The 18,512-nt window shown below is 43.5% G+C and overlaps 1 protein-coding gene across 4 annotated transcripts in view; it reads right to left on the minus strand.

The window, feature by feature from the left end:
* Positions 1–18,512, minus strand: part of CACNA1E (calcium voltage-gated channel subunit alpha1 E) — a 319,486-nt gene that overhangs the window by 214,411 nt on the left and 86,563 nt on the right. For all 4 annotated transcript variants that reach the window (XM_078078099.1, XM_078078097.1, XM_078078098.1 and 1 more), the window contains 3 exons: positions 5,424–5,527; positions 4,469–4,621; positions 3,104–3,285 (listed from right to left, as the gene is read on the minus strand). In XM_078078099.1, the coding sequence (XP_077934225.1) occupies positions 3,104–3,285; positions 4,469–4,621; positions 5,424–5,527 (439 nt within the window). The remainder of the gene's footprint in view (positions 1–3,103; positions 3,286–4,468; positions 4,622–5,423; positions 5,528–18,512) is intronic.

Consider the following 18,512-nt stretch of genomic DNA (forward strand, 5'->3'; position numbering starts at 1 on the left):
ATACAGCAGCTGGGTGAATTGAGCCTTCCCAGGATATGTGGTAGGAAGGGAAACCAACAGTTGTTATTTGCATCTTATTGGGATGGTGGTGATAATGGCAGAGTGAGAGATTTTCTCTATGCAGAAACATCCATATATGCATATCTGAATTTATAACACTGAATTTACTAGTTGTTCATGGTTAATTGCATGGTGTGCAACCAGTTCTAATATATATGTAAAATTTTGTCATTACCAAGTCCTGAGTTAAAAGAAAAAGAAGAAAAATACTCAGGAATTGTTGAATTGGCTATGCAAATCCTCAATTTTTCAGCCATCACCTTTCTTAGGCATCTCTCATCTCACACTTTCAATGGGTATAGGAACAGGGAAAGGAATGATAAATGAATTAGCCTGTACTATTTAAATTATTTTCCTCTCTCCCTGGCCCCCTCTTCCTCTCCAAGCTGAATGGTTTAATTTGGGTAATTTAAAGCATTTACGATGTAACTCCACCATATAATGCAAGCCCTATCCCCAACAGTATGAAGAATCGGCTTCTCTGAACCTGCTCTTCCAGAAGCAGACAACCCTAACTCCAGGATGTGCATCCAGCCTCCGTAACAGAGTCTGCCTGGGTCATGCTTCATGCCCCAGTTCCCTCCTTACCTGGAGCCCAGCCTTGGCTGGCTCTTTCTTCCTAGGGAGCCACACTTTGTCCTTGTTCCACTGGCTGAAAAATGAGTGTCTTTTTCATCCAACTTCTGAATCAAGGTGTAGTTATCCACCTCTAACTATCACCTCTACCTATGGATTCCTGGCTCCCTGCCCCTAGATCCAATGTTGTAGAAAGTGACATCATTTCAAAGTGGACAGAAGTTCATTCTTTCCCATGAGCAGCCAGCTACGTTTTAGAAACCAGCCCTACAGCTCAACTAATTCCCTCAATGCTGCATTCAGCCACGAGGGTAGCAGGAGGCCTTCAGTAAACTGAAGTTCAATAGCAACAGACTGGAAGTCAGAGAGAGTATGAGTCTGTGGCCTCGGAAGCCCATGCAATGAAAGGTTTCAGAGGATCAGCAGCTTGACCTTGTCTCTTCCCTGCTTCCTCACTGGAGCAAAAATAGAGAACAGGGCAAAATCCCTGAGTCGGTGTGACCTCTATACCTATGTCAGAGAGAGAACTGGAGAGAAATGGGAATTTAAAAAGAGCACCATGAGAGCAAGCACCTTTTTCCTTCCATATTTCCCGAGTATCTAGCGAAGTGCTTGGCATACAGTAGATGCTCACTTAATATTTGTTGAATGACTGAATGAACAAAGGAACTAATGTAAATGCTGGGTGATTTTTCAGCTGCGCTTCTACTTGTCTTAGCACCATCAGAGCTCCGACTCAGGAGGACCAACAGATCATACGTTCAAATGCAACACTTCTCCTTTCAGGCTTTCAACGCATTTATCACACCACTTAGGTGAGTCTACACATATAATTGAAATACATCACTTGCAAAGCCCCACGAATGACATCAGCCACCGTGGGGCCAGTGCTGTAATTTCCAGAGACGCCTGGCTAATCTGAGTGACATGGCCTCAAGACATTTCAAATACGGAGCAGCTACCCTCATCAATCTTGCCTCCCTCCCCGCCCCCCTGCTACCCCCCACAACTGGTGAGAATCTCAGAATGTCCTCAAGGTGTATCTAGGTCACAAGTAACCCTTGGGCTTGCAGCACATAAACTGGTCCTTGGGACTTCTTCACTGCCCTTTAGAGATTAAGCGTAATAGCCTGTGGCTCTTTTCCACAAAGCTCAGGCCTGACTTGCTCACCCGTATGGAAATGGATCCAGGTTAGTAATGAACATTTACAAAACACCTACTTGTGTAGGCCTTACACAAATCCTGGCTCATCGGGCATTACAGTCTGGTTGAGTCTCTCCTGAGATACAGCATTTCCTTTCCCTCCAGTGTAGATTATATCCAGAGCTCCTTCTAAAGACTGCTTTGTGTAAGCTATCCCATGCCCCAACCATTAAGTTTTCTACAGATAGAACCAGGTTTAAAGGAAACAGAGGAGACCTCAGGGTAAAGGCAGCCTGTGAAAGTAAAAATAAGAGGCACAATCATTCCAAAGTATCTGCTTCAGGGTGGGCATCAAAGCACACACCTCCCCAACGCCTGTCATTTTAGAATTTGGATTCTGCCCATGCCTTCCACAGCTTCTTAAAATTGGACTCTGGGAGGCAGAAGATCCCTCAGTGGTCACCCTGTCTGACCTGTGTAGCCACGCCGGAATCCCCTAACATCCCTGACTGACAGTCAGACAGCCTTGTCTTGTGCACCAACTCAGAACCTTCCAAACGTGCCTGATCGTATGAACCACCAGTAGCACTTGTAAAAAGTATATAGCCCACGAACTATTCAAAGCTACACAAAATCAAAACCTGCACAGAAGGGGCCTGTGAACCCAAATTGTAACAAGCATCCCTAGTGAGTCCTACAATTAAGCATGTTTCTTATGTGCATGTAATGCAGTGGTTCTTGACAGTAGCTGCATCTGAGAATCAGCTAGGAAGCTTTAAAAAAAAATCAATGACAGGGCTTTACCCCTAGCTATTCCTATTTAATTTGTCTGGAGTAGAGCCCAGGAGGTGTAAATGTTTAAAGCTACTAGCTGATTCTAATCTGCAGCCAGGGTTGAGAACGACCGTAATATCTTCCCAACCCGATGGTAAGCTCTTTGAATCCAGCAACCAAGGAATCTATACCTCTTAGTACCCCTTACCCAACCCCACCATCGTGTTGTACGTGCCATAAAACACACTTTATCACTACTAAGTTGATCTCATTTAACTAGCTTTGCTCACCCATCCAATGGGATGCAATTTCCTAACTCTGCTAAGAAGCTGCGTGCTTCCACTCAGCAAGAGGCCAGACGATAGGAGAATATGAAGTGTTACGACTTCTCACAGTTGAGTCTGTGCACGCATACGCGCGCGCGCACACACACACACACACATACACACACAGCCCTCCCCTACCCCAGAATAACCAGCCCAAACAATGCCAGAAGCCTCATTCCAGGGTTCTTCCCTCTTGCTCCAGCCCCCTGCCAGCTCTACTCACATTGTACAGCACGGTGGTCCACCCTTCCATGGTGATGCATTGGAAGACAGTCAGCACAGCAAAAAGGATGTTATCAAACTGGGTGATCCCATCATTGGGGCCAATCCAGTCCCGGCACTCATAACCAGCTGGGCAGCCCTGCACACCACATGGGTGAGGGGGGTCAAATCCTTCCAGAATACCTGCAGACACATTTGGAGGGCAGGAGATAAACCACATGGTGTTTAGCATGATCTGGAAGGACTCCAGGAAGCCACAAACACTCAATTCTATTTCCCCCAGAAAACTGTGTCCTTCTTTCTCTCAAGCTCCCTCCCGCCTCTGGCCTCTCTCCACCTCACAGCTCACATACCACAAGCTCATCCCAGTGCTTCCCAACCTCCTCTGAACATGGAGCCTCTCCTCCACATGGCCCTCACTTTCTGCAGGCCACATTCTCTACCCTCGCCTGAGTCCCACAGGAAATGACAGACTGGATCACACAGAACAGTCTGAGGTGAAGGCAGAATCTTACTGAGTTTCTAACTTCAGACTGTAGTATAGACTCTGAGATTTTCCTGAGTTTCTTGGGGACAATTATAAACTACAGTCCCTTCACAGTAGGTCTCAGCTCCTTGTTCTTCTGGCCTAAATTCCTGGTCTTGAATAAGACAATCAACCAATCAATAAAATAAAACTCCAAGGTGGAAGGTGTCCTTCGAAGATGCTTTAAAACAACATAAACCTTATACTAAATTGGACTTCTTCAACCTCTCCCTGACCCCCTTTCCTGCTAGGGTGTTCTACTCAACTTGAACAAATAAGATACAAAGAGATAAGAATCTGGGGTCTGTGAACACCACAAATCTCCCAAGCACCCTGGCAAGCCAAGCTCAGAGCTCCCTCAGCCCTTCTACACTGTCTGTGGGGCACATATCCATCTTGCTTTCTTAATAATCTATCAAAGCAGAGAAGGAGGAAGGTCACAAGATGGATCATGAGGGAAAATGTCTCCACAGATCTAGAGAGACCCAAATCTGACTCTGGACTCCTGGATCTCCTTGGCCTGTGGGCCAAAGAAGACACTGCACAAAGAGTAGTTCTTCAGACAGGTGGTTTTTGACATGCATTCTGACAATCTTCTACCATGGGACGGGGGAGCTGGGACCTCCTGTTTGAAATCCTCTGACTGCAAACGTAAGAAGTCATTTGCTTTGCAATATCAGTGTCCAATGGGGACCTTTATTCTAGGCTGCTTGTGCCTCAAAAAGCAAACTTTGGGACAGAATATTCTCTTCCAACCAGTCTCCCAATGACCTGAAATTACTCCAATGACCAGAGGGGAGAGGAAGGGAAGAAGTAGAAGGCAAGAAACAATGACCCTACCTGAATTGTTCGTGAAACATGCACGGTGTAACTTCCCACTGTAGAACTCCAAGCCAATGATAGCAAACATCAGGATGGCAAAGAAGAGCAGAAGACCAATTTGCAGAAGAGGCACCATGGCCTTCATGATGGACTTCAGCACAATCTGCAGGCCTAGAAGGAAAGCAAGAGAATGACAAATGGAGCCTCCCTGGGCACCATTTGATACAGCAGGCTCCCTTTACCTTCTCCTAAGAGGAGAAGGACAAGTCTTTGAGGGAAAAGAACCATTGGTCCTGAGATGATGAAGAAAATTTGCAAAGGGACAACCAGAACAAGTCAAGCCAAAGACTGCCATCACTACTACCCCTAGAATCAATCTCATGCTCCTTCTCACTATTCTCTGATCATTCACATGGCTATTACTCCTTCCTTTTTTTGTTTCACCCATGTTGCCTTCTGCTTATCTTTTACAAACTTATGTGAACGTGCTTCTTTCCTAAAGGAAACTAAGCCTGGCCCTGCTAGGCTCTAAGTCCTATGAGAGCAAGGACAGAGTTTACCTCCCCCACTACTACATCAGAATCGTATTTTTGAAGAATTTTTAATGTCAGGAAAATCAAATGCTTCCGTGACAGGATCCAAAAGTATATACCAAGTATGATCAAATTATATTAAAACACACAGGAAAAAATGCACAAAAATATAGGCTAATGAGTGTTTTTCCTTTTCATTTTATAACATTTTTTTTTTTACTTTGCAAAGATTCTACAAAGATCTTTCATTATCTTTAAAATCTGAAAAAAAAGTTGCTAGATTTTAAAGTAAAATGTTATGCCAGATTGCTGCATCCCCACTCTTTATTACCACTGGAGAAATTGTTTCTTGTTTATCCCAAATTCCTTTGGCCCCAGATCCTGCGGGGACACATCAGTAAAGCTACAGCAGAGGAGAAAGAAGAAAGGCAGGTGCTCACTAGGTATCCCTGACACGAGCTTCAGGGGTCTCAGGACACGCACAGCCCGGAGAGTCCTCAGGTCCACATGTGTGTTGAAGTGGGTTCCTGCTGTGGCCAGGATGCTGCAGATGGAGACACAGAAGGTCAAGGTTACCACACTCTGGCTTTCTCCTCCTGTACCACGGGGGAAGCTGGGTTGAAGAAGGCTCAGCCTGGAAAGCACACAGAGCTGATGCCAGTTGCATGTGGGAGCACCTGCATCATCAGTGAATCATCGGTGGTTCTGATTGGAATTAAATTTAGCCATATCTGGGTTTCACTTTGCAAAGAAGGAAAACTTAACATCACACCAGAATCCTAGTTCCAAACCATGAGTAGAATACCAGCTCCCTAGCATCGGTCCCATTCCTGCCTCCAAACCTTGGTCCCTACTCTCCTCGCTATTTCTCACCAACCTCCTTTCCCTCTTTCCAACCTACCAAGGCCCCTGGATTTTGTATTTCAGAATTTTCTTAGATTCCCCTGTCTCCTAACTCCTTTAGGGAATTTCTCTGGATCAGGTGCAGTAAAGGAGTAACTCATTCTTCCCCACCTTGGCACTTAAGAGTTTTTACCAAACAAATCAATCACACTGATGCATATAAATTAGGGAATAACTTCACTGGTCCACATACAGCATTTTTATAATTGCTCCAAATCACTGTATAACTTGGATTTTGTTTCTTTGCTTCCATTTTTCCACTTCCACAGACACACAGACACACACACACATACACACACACACACAAACCCCCCAAAATCCGTAACAATCCTATTAGATTGTGTACACCAAGTACCTTGTCTTCAGGAGACAATTTATTTCATAGAATCCCATGACACTGCAGGTACTGCGGATAGTCAATGATACTTAAGGATTAATGAAAAACACAGCAGATGACCAAGAGCCAGCAGAGCTGGGTTTTAGTTGTGACTCAAGCACTTGAGAGAACTGAGTGATTTGAGGCAAGTTACACACTCCAGCAGTCTCACTACCCTCAGCTACAAAATGGGGGGAGTACCAGGACCTCGCTATAAAAATAAAATGACATGGTACTGAATATTAGGAGTATTCTAGAAGTTATAATGTGCAAACTAGATAATACATCCAACACAAATATTAATAGTACAGTTTTTGCAACTTTGTCTAATCTTAGTCTTCCTTCTGTGGAACAGTACTTGAACTCCCTCATAACCTCTCCATGAGAATTTCAGCTATCTGGAGCCACTGGTGAGTGAGTCATTCAGAAAACCAAGTTTTCTATATAGTCAAAGGGTGGTGGGAATAGTTTATGTCATTTAATTATTTTGGAGGAAACATTTCCTTCAATACTTGAAATCGAACTTGAATGAAAGGTCTGTGCTGTATACCTCTAGAAAGCAGATATAGGATCAATAGGTACAAATTGCACAGATCCAGGACATGAGAATCATGAGCAGGGCTGGCCAAGAACAAGGTGGACTGTTTCATGGGGTAGGTCCACTTTGCAACATTAAACATACTCAGCCACAGGCTGTAGAACTATCTATTAGGAAGTTAAAAGTGTTCCAACATGGGTTGAAGGTTATCTAAATAACCAGTAGAGATCTCTCCAACTTTAAGACTCTATAATTCTATGTTAACCCAACCTCAAAATAAGAACCAGAAAGAAACCCTACTCTCATAAAAGGTCTCAGGACCCAGGCAAGCTGGTTCTCAGGTCTCCCTCTATCTCTCCTGATCCAAACTTCCACACTGTCTCTGAAAATGGGGGATGTCGACAAGCAGGGTCTCTGATGCTACTTTTGACTCTATCTGCCAAAACCAAAGAGAGAAATTAGGGAGGGGAACGATATCATTTCTAATAAGTAGGGAAAACCTGAAGAGAAAAGAGAGCAAGGAGAAACGTGGAAAATAGGACTGAAAAATAAAACAGACAAAGAAACAAAGGAAAGCAGAGAAAGAGAAAGCTCAAGGATAGTGTAGTGATAGAGAACTAGAACCCCAGGAAAATGGGGTCACTGTTCTGCTGAATCTCCTAACAGGGAAAGAAGCACTGTATTCTCAGTCTTCTGAGGCACAGTGCCCATGGGAGATGCCTTTCCCTCCAGTTCGTGCTGTCTTACACACACACACGCTGGGGAGACTCTGCCCTGTTCAGAAATCAGAGTTCTGTTTCCTAGGATACCCAGATACACATGAGATGCTCTTTCAAGTCCTAAGAAAGAGCTATTGAAAAGGAAAATCCTTCCCAACCCTGAGTTGAAGGAGGGATATTTCAGAACATGGAGGTAGGGTCTAAAAGACAAAATTGAAAGGAAAGAAGGCACAAGTGTACAGAGAAAGAAAAATGGTTGAGGGGAAAAAGAATGAGAGGACAGGGAAGCAAATGGTGAAAGGAAACACGGAGATGAAAACAGGAAAGAAATAAGAAATAAGAGCTGGTGGAGAAGCAAATGTGACAGAAATAAGAATTCTCATGTGGGAAAGAGAACAAAAGTGAAGCCAATTTGAAGGAGAGAAGCAAAAATATGGCACTTGTGGCCGGGGCCACAAGACACGTCCATGCTCTTTTCACCAACCTGTCCCCCAAGTTATCCAAGCTGCCTCAAACTTCAGCCAGGACCACGCCACCTGGGGCCCCATGCTCCCCTAGCCCTCAGAACTTTCTTTTCCTTCATCCCATGCAGAATATCCCATGTATATCCCTAGTGTTCACATCATGTTTGAGGGCAGGAGGTCCCATCCACTTGCTAGAAGCAGGGACAGTGTATTCTTCGGGGGGGAAGGATAATTGAGGGAACGGGCCCTGCTGTGTGCCCCCATAAAATTCTGTGCCCACTGCCATCCCTGCCCTGCCCACATCTTAGAGGAATTCTGTTTTCTCTGGTTTCTCCTCTGTCTCTCCCACAAGCTCCGGAACACCTCAAGCAGAGACGCCGTCCTCCCCATCTCTACATCCCCCACACCTAGCCCAGGCTCTGGCAAGTAAAAGGTGCTCGGTAAATGCTTGGTGGATCGAACTGCACTGAGGAAAGTAGTCAATGTGTTGAAGCAGGAATCAAATGGACAGAAATATCACAGAAACCCTAGAATTTACCAATGGAAAGGGCAGGTGGCACCGCCGGATACTATTCAAACACACACCTGTTTGAGCACACAGGAGCGTACTAGAAATCTGTCCTCAAACATTTTAGAGTCTAATGAGCTTCTAATATCGTATAGGACTCCTGCTCTCAAGCAGATCCCATAGGACAGGATCTGCTCCGTCTTCAGCAGGAGAGTTAAGAGGGAGGAAGGGAAGGAAGAAGCCTCCAAATGTGAAGACTTGCCCTTTAGCAAAGCCTCAGTACTGAAGTCTGTAGAGCTCAGCAAAACTCTGGGCCTCACACAGAGCAGGCCTGATGCGGGAGGCTCAAGGCCAAGTGCACAGTAGGAAAAGGCCCAGGCCCTCACTCTAGCAAAAGCAGACAGAGAGAGAAATGAAATAATTATAATTCACAATGAAGAATGTCTTAAGAGGGATGCTTACAAAGTGCTCCAAGAATGGGACACACTGCAGGATCACCTACAGGGCTTACTATCTGCTAGCATTTTCACCTAAGTTATTTCATTAAATCCTCAAATATATCTTGATATTACGACTGTTTCCATTTCATAGGAGAGGAAATCGGGACTTAGAAACAATTAAACTGCTAATACACGTCCAGAGCAGGTATTAAAGTCCTTCCTCTTCTGGTATCGAAGTCCAGCCTTTCCCCAGTCTGCCAGCACGCCGTGCAGTCTTTTCTAGCACGGCACAGCTCCACTGGTCCTCAGCCCAGTGTGCTGCTAAAAATACCAAGGTCACAGTGTTTAGTCTCCCAACAAGCCAGTGAGCTTGGTTCCCTTGATCCTCAAGCCACAAATCACTAAGTCCCACAGACTTGCCACTGACAGCTCTCCAGACCAGCAGGTTGGAGGCTCCTTACACCTGAGGTCACAGCTGATGTAATATCTACACGCGCACACACACACACACACACACACACGGAGAGACACGCATGCCACAGGATCAGAGTGAGGCCACTGTGCAAAATTCCAATTCTGAGTAATAAAAGCCTGAGTTCTGCATCATCCTGTGCCCCATTTGCATATACTCTTCAGAAACAGAGGCTGTGTTTTCCAGTTCTTTTGTCCCCAAGGTGGGGAGCTCTGTACACAGAGGGTGCTTAATTACTACTTTACCCCCAAAGCGGAGGACAGACATGAACTTCTGAGCACCACCAGCAGAAACGGAGGGTTTGGTGCACTGTATATGTTCAAAACCTGTTTCTTCACGGATGTCATGGCTCATCCCTACCTCTAATACTTCTGCCCTGAGCTGTCAGCAGGTAAGAAGAGCCTAGAGGCTGATATGATCCTGAGGGTGTGGTGGGACCGTCACTGCAGTGGCAGGAGATGGAAGGGATGCTCTGAGCCATCACAACCAAATGGTCTCTCCCCAAGTCAATCACCCAAAGGATTCTCCCACTCAAAGAATTCCTTTTGACCTTGGGGTTCTGTCTTAGCCTCTTCATCAACCCAAGTCTAACAGTCTCTTTTCACACTTCCATGGCTAAAAATTCCCTGAAGCATTATGCAAATATTACACCAAAATATTATCTGTTGCTTATCTGCAATTCAGATTTAACTGGGCATTTTGTATTTTTATTTGCTAAATCTGGCAACTCTATTCAAGGGATAACCAGGTAAATAGTTTCCCTTCTAGTTGTTGCCCTAGCCCTAAACAAACGTGTAAATTCTCTTTTGAAGAAGAGACACAAACCAGGATCCCCTGCCCTTAGGCCCAGGAGTCCCTCCTGAGCTCCAAAAAGTATCTCTTTGCTTCTGCCCATATAAATCCCAAGGGAGAAGCTCATTAGCATTCAAAAGGCAAGTTATTCATTAGCATCTGTGCAAAAGGGCTGATTAACAGGAGCAAAGGGTGTTAGGTGTTTAACCAGCCCATATTACAGGAGACCAAGAGGAGACAGGGAGGGACCTAATTCAAGTTGGATTCCCTACACAGATTTGAGCCAGGATATCATTTCCATGGATAATCCAAAATGAGTTGTTGTGTCCACTTATAAGTGTTTCAAAGGTGGTTGGTTCCTTCTTCTCTTCTATTATTTTACCTCCAATGAGGCACCAAAGTCTAACATATCCTTCCTTCAACACATCTCTTGGATTCACCTCTTATTCTCCAGCTTCCTTCTTGCCTTGGAATGCCCACCCCCTTGCCTTCTCTCCCTGCCTAAATAATATGATCCAGACTTCAGAGCCAGATGGCATCCTACCTCCTCCGTGGAAAAGATCTACAGTCAAAAGAAACTTGAACTAAGATGATAAGGAAGTGGTAAAGCACATACTCTCCCGTCATACTGGCTGGTTTCAAATGTCAGTTCCCTCACTCACACTAGCTGTCTGGCCTTACGCAATTGCCTCCCCGAGCTATAGTGTTCTTATCTGTAAAATGGGGACAATACCTTCCTTAGAGGGTCATGTGAGGATTTTAAAAGATAAGATGCTTATAAACTTCTTCACATAGTGCTGACTTTGAAAAGATATCAAGAGCTCACAGAATTAAAGGGATATTGGAAGACCAGGCTGGAAAAACAGGAAAGTAGAAATCTTGGTGTGGTAGGCTGAATAACAGATTCAAAGAGATCCAGCTCCTAATCCTGGGAACCTGTGAATGTTACCTGATATGGCAAAATTGACTTTGCAGATGTGATTAAGGATTTTGAGATGGGGAGATTTTTCTGGATTATCTGCGTGGGCCCTGAATGCAATCACGAGTGCCTCCTAAGAGGGAGGCACAGGAAGATTTGGCTAGAAAGAAGGCAATGTGATGACTGAAGCAAGGTGCTATGCTGCTGGCTTTGAAGATGGAGGAAGGATGCAAGGAATACAGCTCTAGAAGCAAGGAAAGGCAAAGAAATGCCTTCCCTGTCCTAAAGCCTCAGGTGAGAGCACAGACCTGCTGATAACCGGTGCAGCCCAGGGAAACTAATTTTGGAGTTTTGACTCTAGAACTGTAAGAGAAGGAATTTTTTTTTTTTTAAAGATTTTATTTTATTTATTTGACAGAGACAGCGAGAGAGGGAACACAAGCAGGGGGAGTGGGAGAGGGAGAAGCAGGCTTCCCGCCGAGCAGGGAGCCCGATGCGGGGGCTCGATCCCAGAATCCTGGGATCACGACCTGAGCCGAAGGCAGATGCTTAACAACTGAGTCACCCAGGCATCCTTGTAAGAGAAGGAATTTGCTTTAAGCCACCAAGTTTGCAGCAATTTGTTACAGCAGGAATAATACAGCTGGCAAAGGTCAGAGATTCCAGGAAATCTGATTCTTAGGCCACTGTGGCTATTGCTAGACGTATCATCGCCAACTGTGCTAATATCATAGCATTGATAGCTTAAAAGTCATGGTGGAAAAAGCATGTGGTGGAGCTTAAGTCACACGTTCCCTTACACTTCATCTGGCTGCACTGGGACAGTCCTCTAGCATTTCCCAAGTGGGCAAGACCCCCACCAAGCGCACACACAATAAAAGATTCTCCCAAAAGGGAGATTGGAGGCCACTGGGGAAGTTGGACATGGAATAGCTAAAAACACAACAATGTCTACTAAGCCTGACTCCTAGAATGTACTTAGGAAATAGGTGTCATGGAGGAAGATGAGAAAGAACATATCTGGGTTTTTGTTTGTTTTTTTAGTCTCTAAAATAAAAGGATCAGATAGACGGACTTCTCAGATCCCCCCTGGCTCTAAGACTCCAAGCCAAAACCTGTCCGATGATGCTACACTTGTCCAGCTCATGCCATTTCCCCTTTCTCTGAATATCTTGAAAAGTGCACGACATTTAACATCTGACTGCGTACAGTTCTTATGTCTTAGAACTAAAATCTGACTGTTAATGATAATTAGCTGGAACCTTGTAACTCAGTTCAAAGCCAGCTCCTCAATGGCAGAAAGTGCCTTTCACATTTCTGTCTATGGTCCCTTCCCTAACAATATGCAACAGTAATGCCCAAGAAATACCCTTGACTCAGGGATAAAGGGGTGTTAATAGATCCCCACTGGGGCAGATTGGATGAACTTGTCCATAGAGCTGCAAATGAGCCCACTGGCACCTATATAATTAGATATCCCAAACTGAAGGAGATTTAACCACATGTGCAAATAATGATGATCTATCAAAAATCTACTAAATTACACCTAATGTTTGGCTCTCCATTTCTTTTAAATAAATTACTGAAAGTATAATTTGATTTGGGAATCAGTTTCTAAAGATTTTACTTCATTTTATCAAAAACAAAAAAATAGTTCCTGTGTATTAAATTGTTCAATGGAGACAACCTCCCCTCAAAATTCAATTTGACCAAAATACACCTGAGGGAAAAGGATGAGGCTGAGAGACGGAAAATAGGTGTTGGGGTACTGGCCCAGTACCCAGTCTCTGCAAGCTGCCCCCTTTTCCTCCCCAGACCCTATGTTAGGGCCCTTTGATACCATTCAGGCTTAGCTCAATCCCAGAATCCAGAACCCAGAACCCATCTACAGTGTGCTAATAATTACTGAAGTAGGCACTGGCATTACAATGGAGAATAGGATGAGATGGTGGCTGTCCTCATGAAACTTAATGAAAAAGACATTACACAGATCACAATTATAGTAAGCAGAAGGTCAGGAAAGGAAGACTTTCCTATGGATATGGCATATGAGCTCAAAGGTGAAGTATGAGTAGGCTATAGGAAACAACGTGGGAAGAGCATCCCAGATGCAGGAACAGACATGCATAGAAGGGACAGAGGCAGAAAGGAAATTGGTATACTTGAAGAATTCAAACAAGGGCTGGTGTTGTCTGGAACTCAGGGAAATCCAGGAAGTATGGAAAGCAGAGAGGCTGGAGAGTGTGGAAAATATCAAATAAAGAAAACTTCACAGACATGTTAGAGATTGGACCAAGCCTGGCAGTGCTCAAAATCTAGGCTTACACTTGGTAATGAAACATCAGGTTACCCACACTGCTACTGTGAGCTCCAAAGAAGTTCCCTGATTGAACCATTGGTCTCTTAGCTTCTCCCCAAGCCCAGCCCGAGCTGCTATAAATATGTGTCTACCTTGGTCACTGTACCTGAATTAGTCCTGACTTCTATTCCCCTAGGCCCCTCCTGGGACAGCTGCTCCCACCTGCCTCCTCCACAGTAATCTTTCCTGATAACAGAGATATCCTATAGTCATGCTGGGTCTCTCTCCAGCCCAGAGACTGAATCTAGATTATCCTAAGCAAATCATCCATTGTCCTATTCTGAATAGTGACTGGTTTAGGAATGAACAGCTCATAGAACTCAGGCCTTTGAGTTTAAGGGAAAATATGCTGTGTTGCTTCAATTCACCCATGTTCAAAACAAAAGTAAAAGCATATAAAGCAGTGATTTTCAAACCTTTTTTGAACATACCTGCAGTACAAAATATATTTCACATCACAAGCCAGGATGAATATATGTATGTATGTATGTATGTATGTATGTATGTATGTATGTGTATGCATGCATGTGTGTGTGTGTGTGTAAAATTACATAGTGCCTCATAAAATAATATTCTATGTGTGATAGATTTTCTCTTCAATTCTTCCTTGCTATCTTTTGTTTCGTGCTGGTCGCAACCAATTAAGTTGATGTCATGACTCTCTAATGGGGTTGACCTACAGTTTGAAAAACCCAGATGTAAAGACTAGCTAATACACACGCTCACTCTAAGGAGACTGTTCTAAAGAGGACAAGATAGACCAACATGAACTGCTGCTTTAATAGCACCATGTGGTTTCTTGGTGTTTTCCCAGAATGGTGAAACAGTTTGCCCTGAAAAGTTTTACTGTGTTTTTCCAAGAACTGCAGACACAGCAGTCTAGGAGAGACCCTGTTCCCTCCTCTGTTACCAGAAATAGTAACAGCATCTTGCTGCCTTCCGGAATGGGTAGTCTTATAGAAAGACCACCACCTCCAAAACTGTCACGAGGCAGCTATTCCTGGGGTTTGGTTGGTTAGTTGGTTGGGCTGTTATTTATTTATTTAGGCTTGGGTCCAAGTTGATTTACGACCAAAATGGAGCATGAACTTTCTTCTAAGATTCGGCCTAGGAAGAAGTCATAATATTTCTTGGGAGAATGAGGACAGTAAGGTCAAACTGTCCCTTTCCAAAAGAGAAGGTCTGTGCCATTTCCAGAAAGGACAAGTGGTTCTGTATTTAACAAAGGTAAGGCTACCCTTTCTGGAATTTAAAATGGGGCTCCTAATTAAATTTCCCAAGACTCTCTGAGGCTATGAAGTGGTCCCCAAATATGCTTTTTGATGAACAGAAAAATCATGGCCTAAAAATCCTCTCTTTCCTTTCCCACTAAAAGAAAGTTCAACAATCAAACAATGTCATGCCAAGGAGAGGAGTTTGTATTAACATTTGAGACCAGGTAATTCTTTGTTGTAGGGAGCTATTCTGTGCTATTCTATTGTAGGATGTTTAACAGCATCCCCCACTTCTACCCACTAGGTGCCAGTAGCAACCCCTCTTCCAACCCCCCTCCCCTCTGGTTGTGACAACCAAAAATGTCTCTAGACATTGTGATGTGGCCTGGGGGGGGGGGCGCACATCACGGGTTGGGGACCACTACTGACAGAGAATCTCTCAGATAGTGATTCCTTCGAACTGAGCAGTAGCCTGATTAAAGGCAATGCATGTGTTTCACAACTAGTCCTCATCCACTCTGGGAGAAGCACACACGGCCCCTCTCAGGCAGACATGAAGATGTTGCCAGGGTGACCCCCAGCTACAAGTCATAATTTTGATGAAAATGCATTGATGCCAGCATTGATAAAAATGTCCTCTGTCTTCTTCTTTAAACATCTCCTAGTGGCTACATGAAGCTTAACCCCAGTGTGTCTACAAAGGAAGCTTTAATCCAAAAGTTTCCCCAAATCATGGAAGGTAAAAAACACAGTAACGTACAAAGGAGGGTTTTATTTACTTAACCTCAGTGTAATGGAGACAAAGGTCAGGTTCCTACCAATGGTCCGGGGTTTCTTCCTTGTTTTACAAGAAAGTCCCTGATGATTCACTCAGACACAGCAAGGAGAAATGCCAAGCAATGGGTAGAAACTCTATGAATGTCATTCAGGTCCAGGTGATGATAAACATGATGATGATGATGATGATGATGATGATGATGAAAAAAATGCCTTGTTGCTTCCCAGTTTACATAACCTTGTCCCATAAAGATACATTACTCTCCATTTCGTCAGTTTGAGAATTAAGGTTCAGAGACAGAAACTGCCTAGCCCAAGATCACGGAGATAGTAAATGGTCAAAGTGAGACCCAAACCCAGAAATTTAGATTCCAAATTTGGAGTGCTTTTGGTAGCTACAAAAGATAATGGCTAATAGCTAGAAATATATCCCAAAGGCACATACGTTCAACAAATGTCTTCTCTAGGACAACCACAGAGTTGCCTCTCGGCAGAGCCTTATGGTGTCCTGTGATTGCAGGATCATATGAATGTTACCAAAACTGTACTTCAGAGAGCTGGCAAAGACAGAGAATTGCTGGAGAGGGAAATCCCACATTATAAGAACTCACTAATATAAATACATGTTGTTTCAGTTGTTTTTCTAGTAGTGGTGAGGGATTTCTGTTGATCTACCACCCACACACTTTCTCTCACCAGGTCTCCCTGAGGTCCAGGGACAAGCACTTGTGAGATGGCTAGCCTGAGATAGAGCAGAAGCCAGCTGAGCAACAGAATGCAGCTAATTATCTACATAGGGGCCAAGCCCCTAGTGCTGGCCTCATGAGAAGGCTTCACTAGTGATCTCCGTATCACATTACAGAGACCAGCGGTATAATCCCCCACTGCCCACACACAGTGGCCTCCTATTGTTTGTACTGCTACGATCTCCTCTTCCTCCAAGAACAACACTCTCCCCCTACTATTCTTTTCAAAAACCTCAATGCTCTTATATGCCATTGCTGGCCAGTTAATTTTCTCCCTGGGGATGTTTGGACAGAGGACCAGAGTTTGGCTGATCTCTCCTGAAGCAGCTAAAGCCCTAAAATGATAGGCTTCAGGAGCTGTCATTGTTCTCAGAGAACAAAGCTGGCTGTAGTAAGAGAGAAGAATAAAGCTGACCCTGGAGGTAAGAGGAATGAAAAAAGGAAAGAATTCCTCTGGAGCTAGCACCCTGATCCTGCAGTTCCTGAGGCCCAACTACTTCCTGACATTTCTGCAAATTGGTGGTTCCATGAGACATGTCTTCCTTGAAAAGCCCTCCTTGCTTAAATGACTCCAAGTTTGGTGTCTGTCTCTCACAATGACCCACTCAGCTATTCTGTCCAGATAATATCATCTGGATAAGAAACCAAAGTGAAAGTTGACATAGCTGGCCTGGCCAGACAAGAGCTAAGTAAGATTACATGAAAAACAAGGAAAAACTCAGAACCATGCCCCTGGCATGGAGCCAATACACCAATTAGAGAATGTGAAAGCTTTTTTTTTCTTGATGTCACCTTAGCAAGTGGCTTAAATCTTAAGATACTGAAACATTGCTTCCTCTTCAGCTTTGGAAAGACTAAAAAATTATACATATTCAAGACCCTGGGGAGAGCCAGAGTCCTCTTTGTCAAGACGTCAAATGTGGATGAGTGCAGGTTAATACTAGATGGTGGGTTGACTGAAGGGATACTCAAAGTAGGAGGAAAAGAAAAACCTAAGTAATAAAACTCTACCGTCTCATAGTGTATTGGGGTAGGAGATTTTTTTTCTTTCTTTTTTTTTTGGATGTCTGAGGAATACCTAGCTAAAAGAATCTGAGTTTATAAAACCTTTCAAATCAACGACTCTTTCAGAAAAATCATGGATACATAAATTTTAGAGAAAACATATTTGTCCATTCTTCCACTTTCCTAGTTCAGCCTACAATGCCTAAGAGATTGATTTGCATGACAGGCATATGCCATCTGTCTTCTAGGATGACAAGTATTAAAAAAAAATACCCAGATAATTTCCCATACTTGCAGAGCAGACAAACCTACAATTACAGTGCATGATGAAGAGGCAGCCATAAAGCTGTTATAAAATATCAACTGTCTGTAGAGCCCCCAAACGAACTAGAGCTATTTGTCAGAGAAAACAAAGTGCTTTATATTTTTTAGAGTCATTAAACCAAAATTCCTTCTAGTACTTCTGAGTCATATCACATCCCATACCGCCTATTTGGAATACAATAAAATACAAGCAATTTTAATAATTAAAAAGAATTGCACCTATATACAGGAACTCTTTAATTGTTACCCAAATCTATTTGATAGAAATATGTAAGCACAAAGTAAGTGGTTTTAATTGTACTTTCACTGTGAATAAATAAAATGCTGAATTGTTGGAAGAATCAAGAGGTTACTCCTCTCCCAGCTGAAGAGCTAAGAGGCATGGCCATTTTCTCAGAAAGGAGTTTAAAAGAGCACCTTTTTTCTATTTATAAGGAACAATGGAGTGTGTTTATTAATAATGGAGTCTAGACCAAGGGACTGCTGCCCCATGTAGAAGTGCTGGCCCCCAGGGTCCAAGTTTAACTCAATGGCAATGATCTTTCTTTTCAGCTCTGAAGTTATTTTTACCTTGCCAGCTATGCAAATTAGCTCATGGCCTCGGAGCATGAAAGAAACCAGGCTGAGACCAGGTTAATATTTTATGAAAAAATGAAAATCCTCTAAACCACTGATCCTGGCAATGATCTTCACATACTCTATTAACTACCCTGGATAGATATTGCCATGGCAAATTTCTGTGCCAATCTAGCATCAAAAAAGACAAGCTATAAACAATTCACAAAAGAAGAAACATAGACTATTTAGGGATTATATGAAAAAGTTCCATAGCATTATAGTCAAAGAAATTCAAATTAAAACAACACAACAGCCTGTTCCGCTGTTAAGTTGCCACCACTATAAAGAAAGCATATTGATACTTTGCAAAGCTATTGGACATTTTGTATATCAGGTCATTGAAGATGTTCACTCT

The sequence above is a fragment of the Halichoerus grypus genome, chromosome 7 (genome assembly GCF_964656455.1).
Source record: "Halichoerus grypus chromosome 7, mHalGry1.hap1.1, whole genome shotgun sequence".
Classification (NCBI taxonomy): domain Eukaryota; kingdom Metazoa; phylum Chordata; class Mammalia; order Carnivora; family Phocidae; genus Halichoerus; species Halichoerus grypus.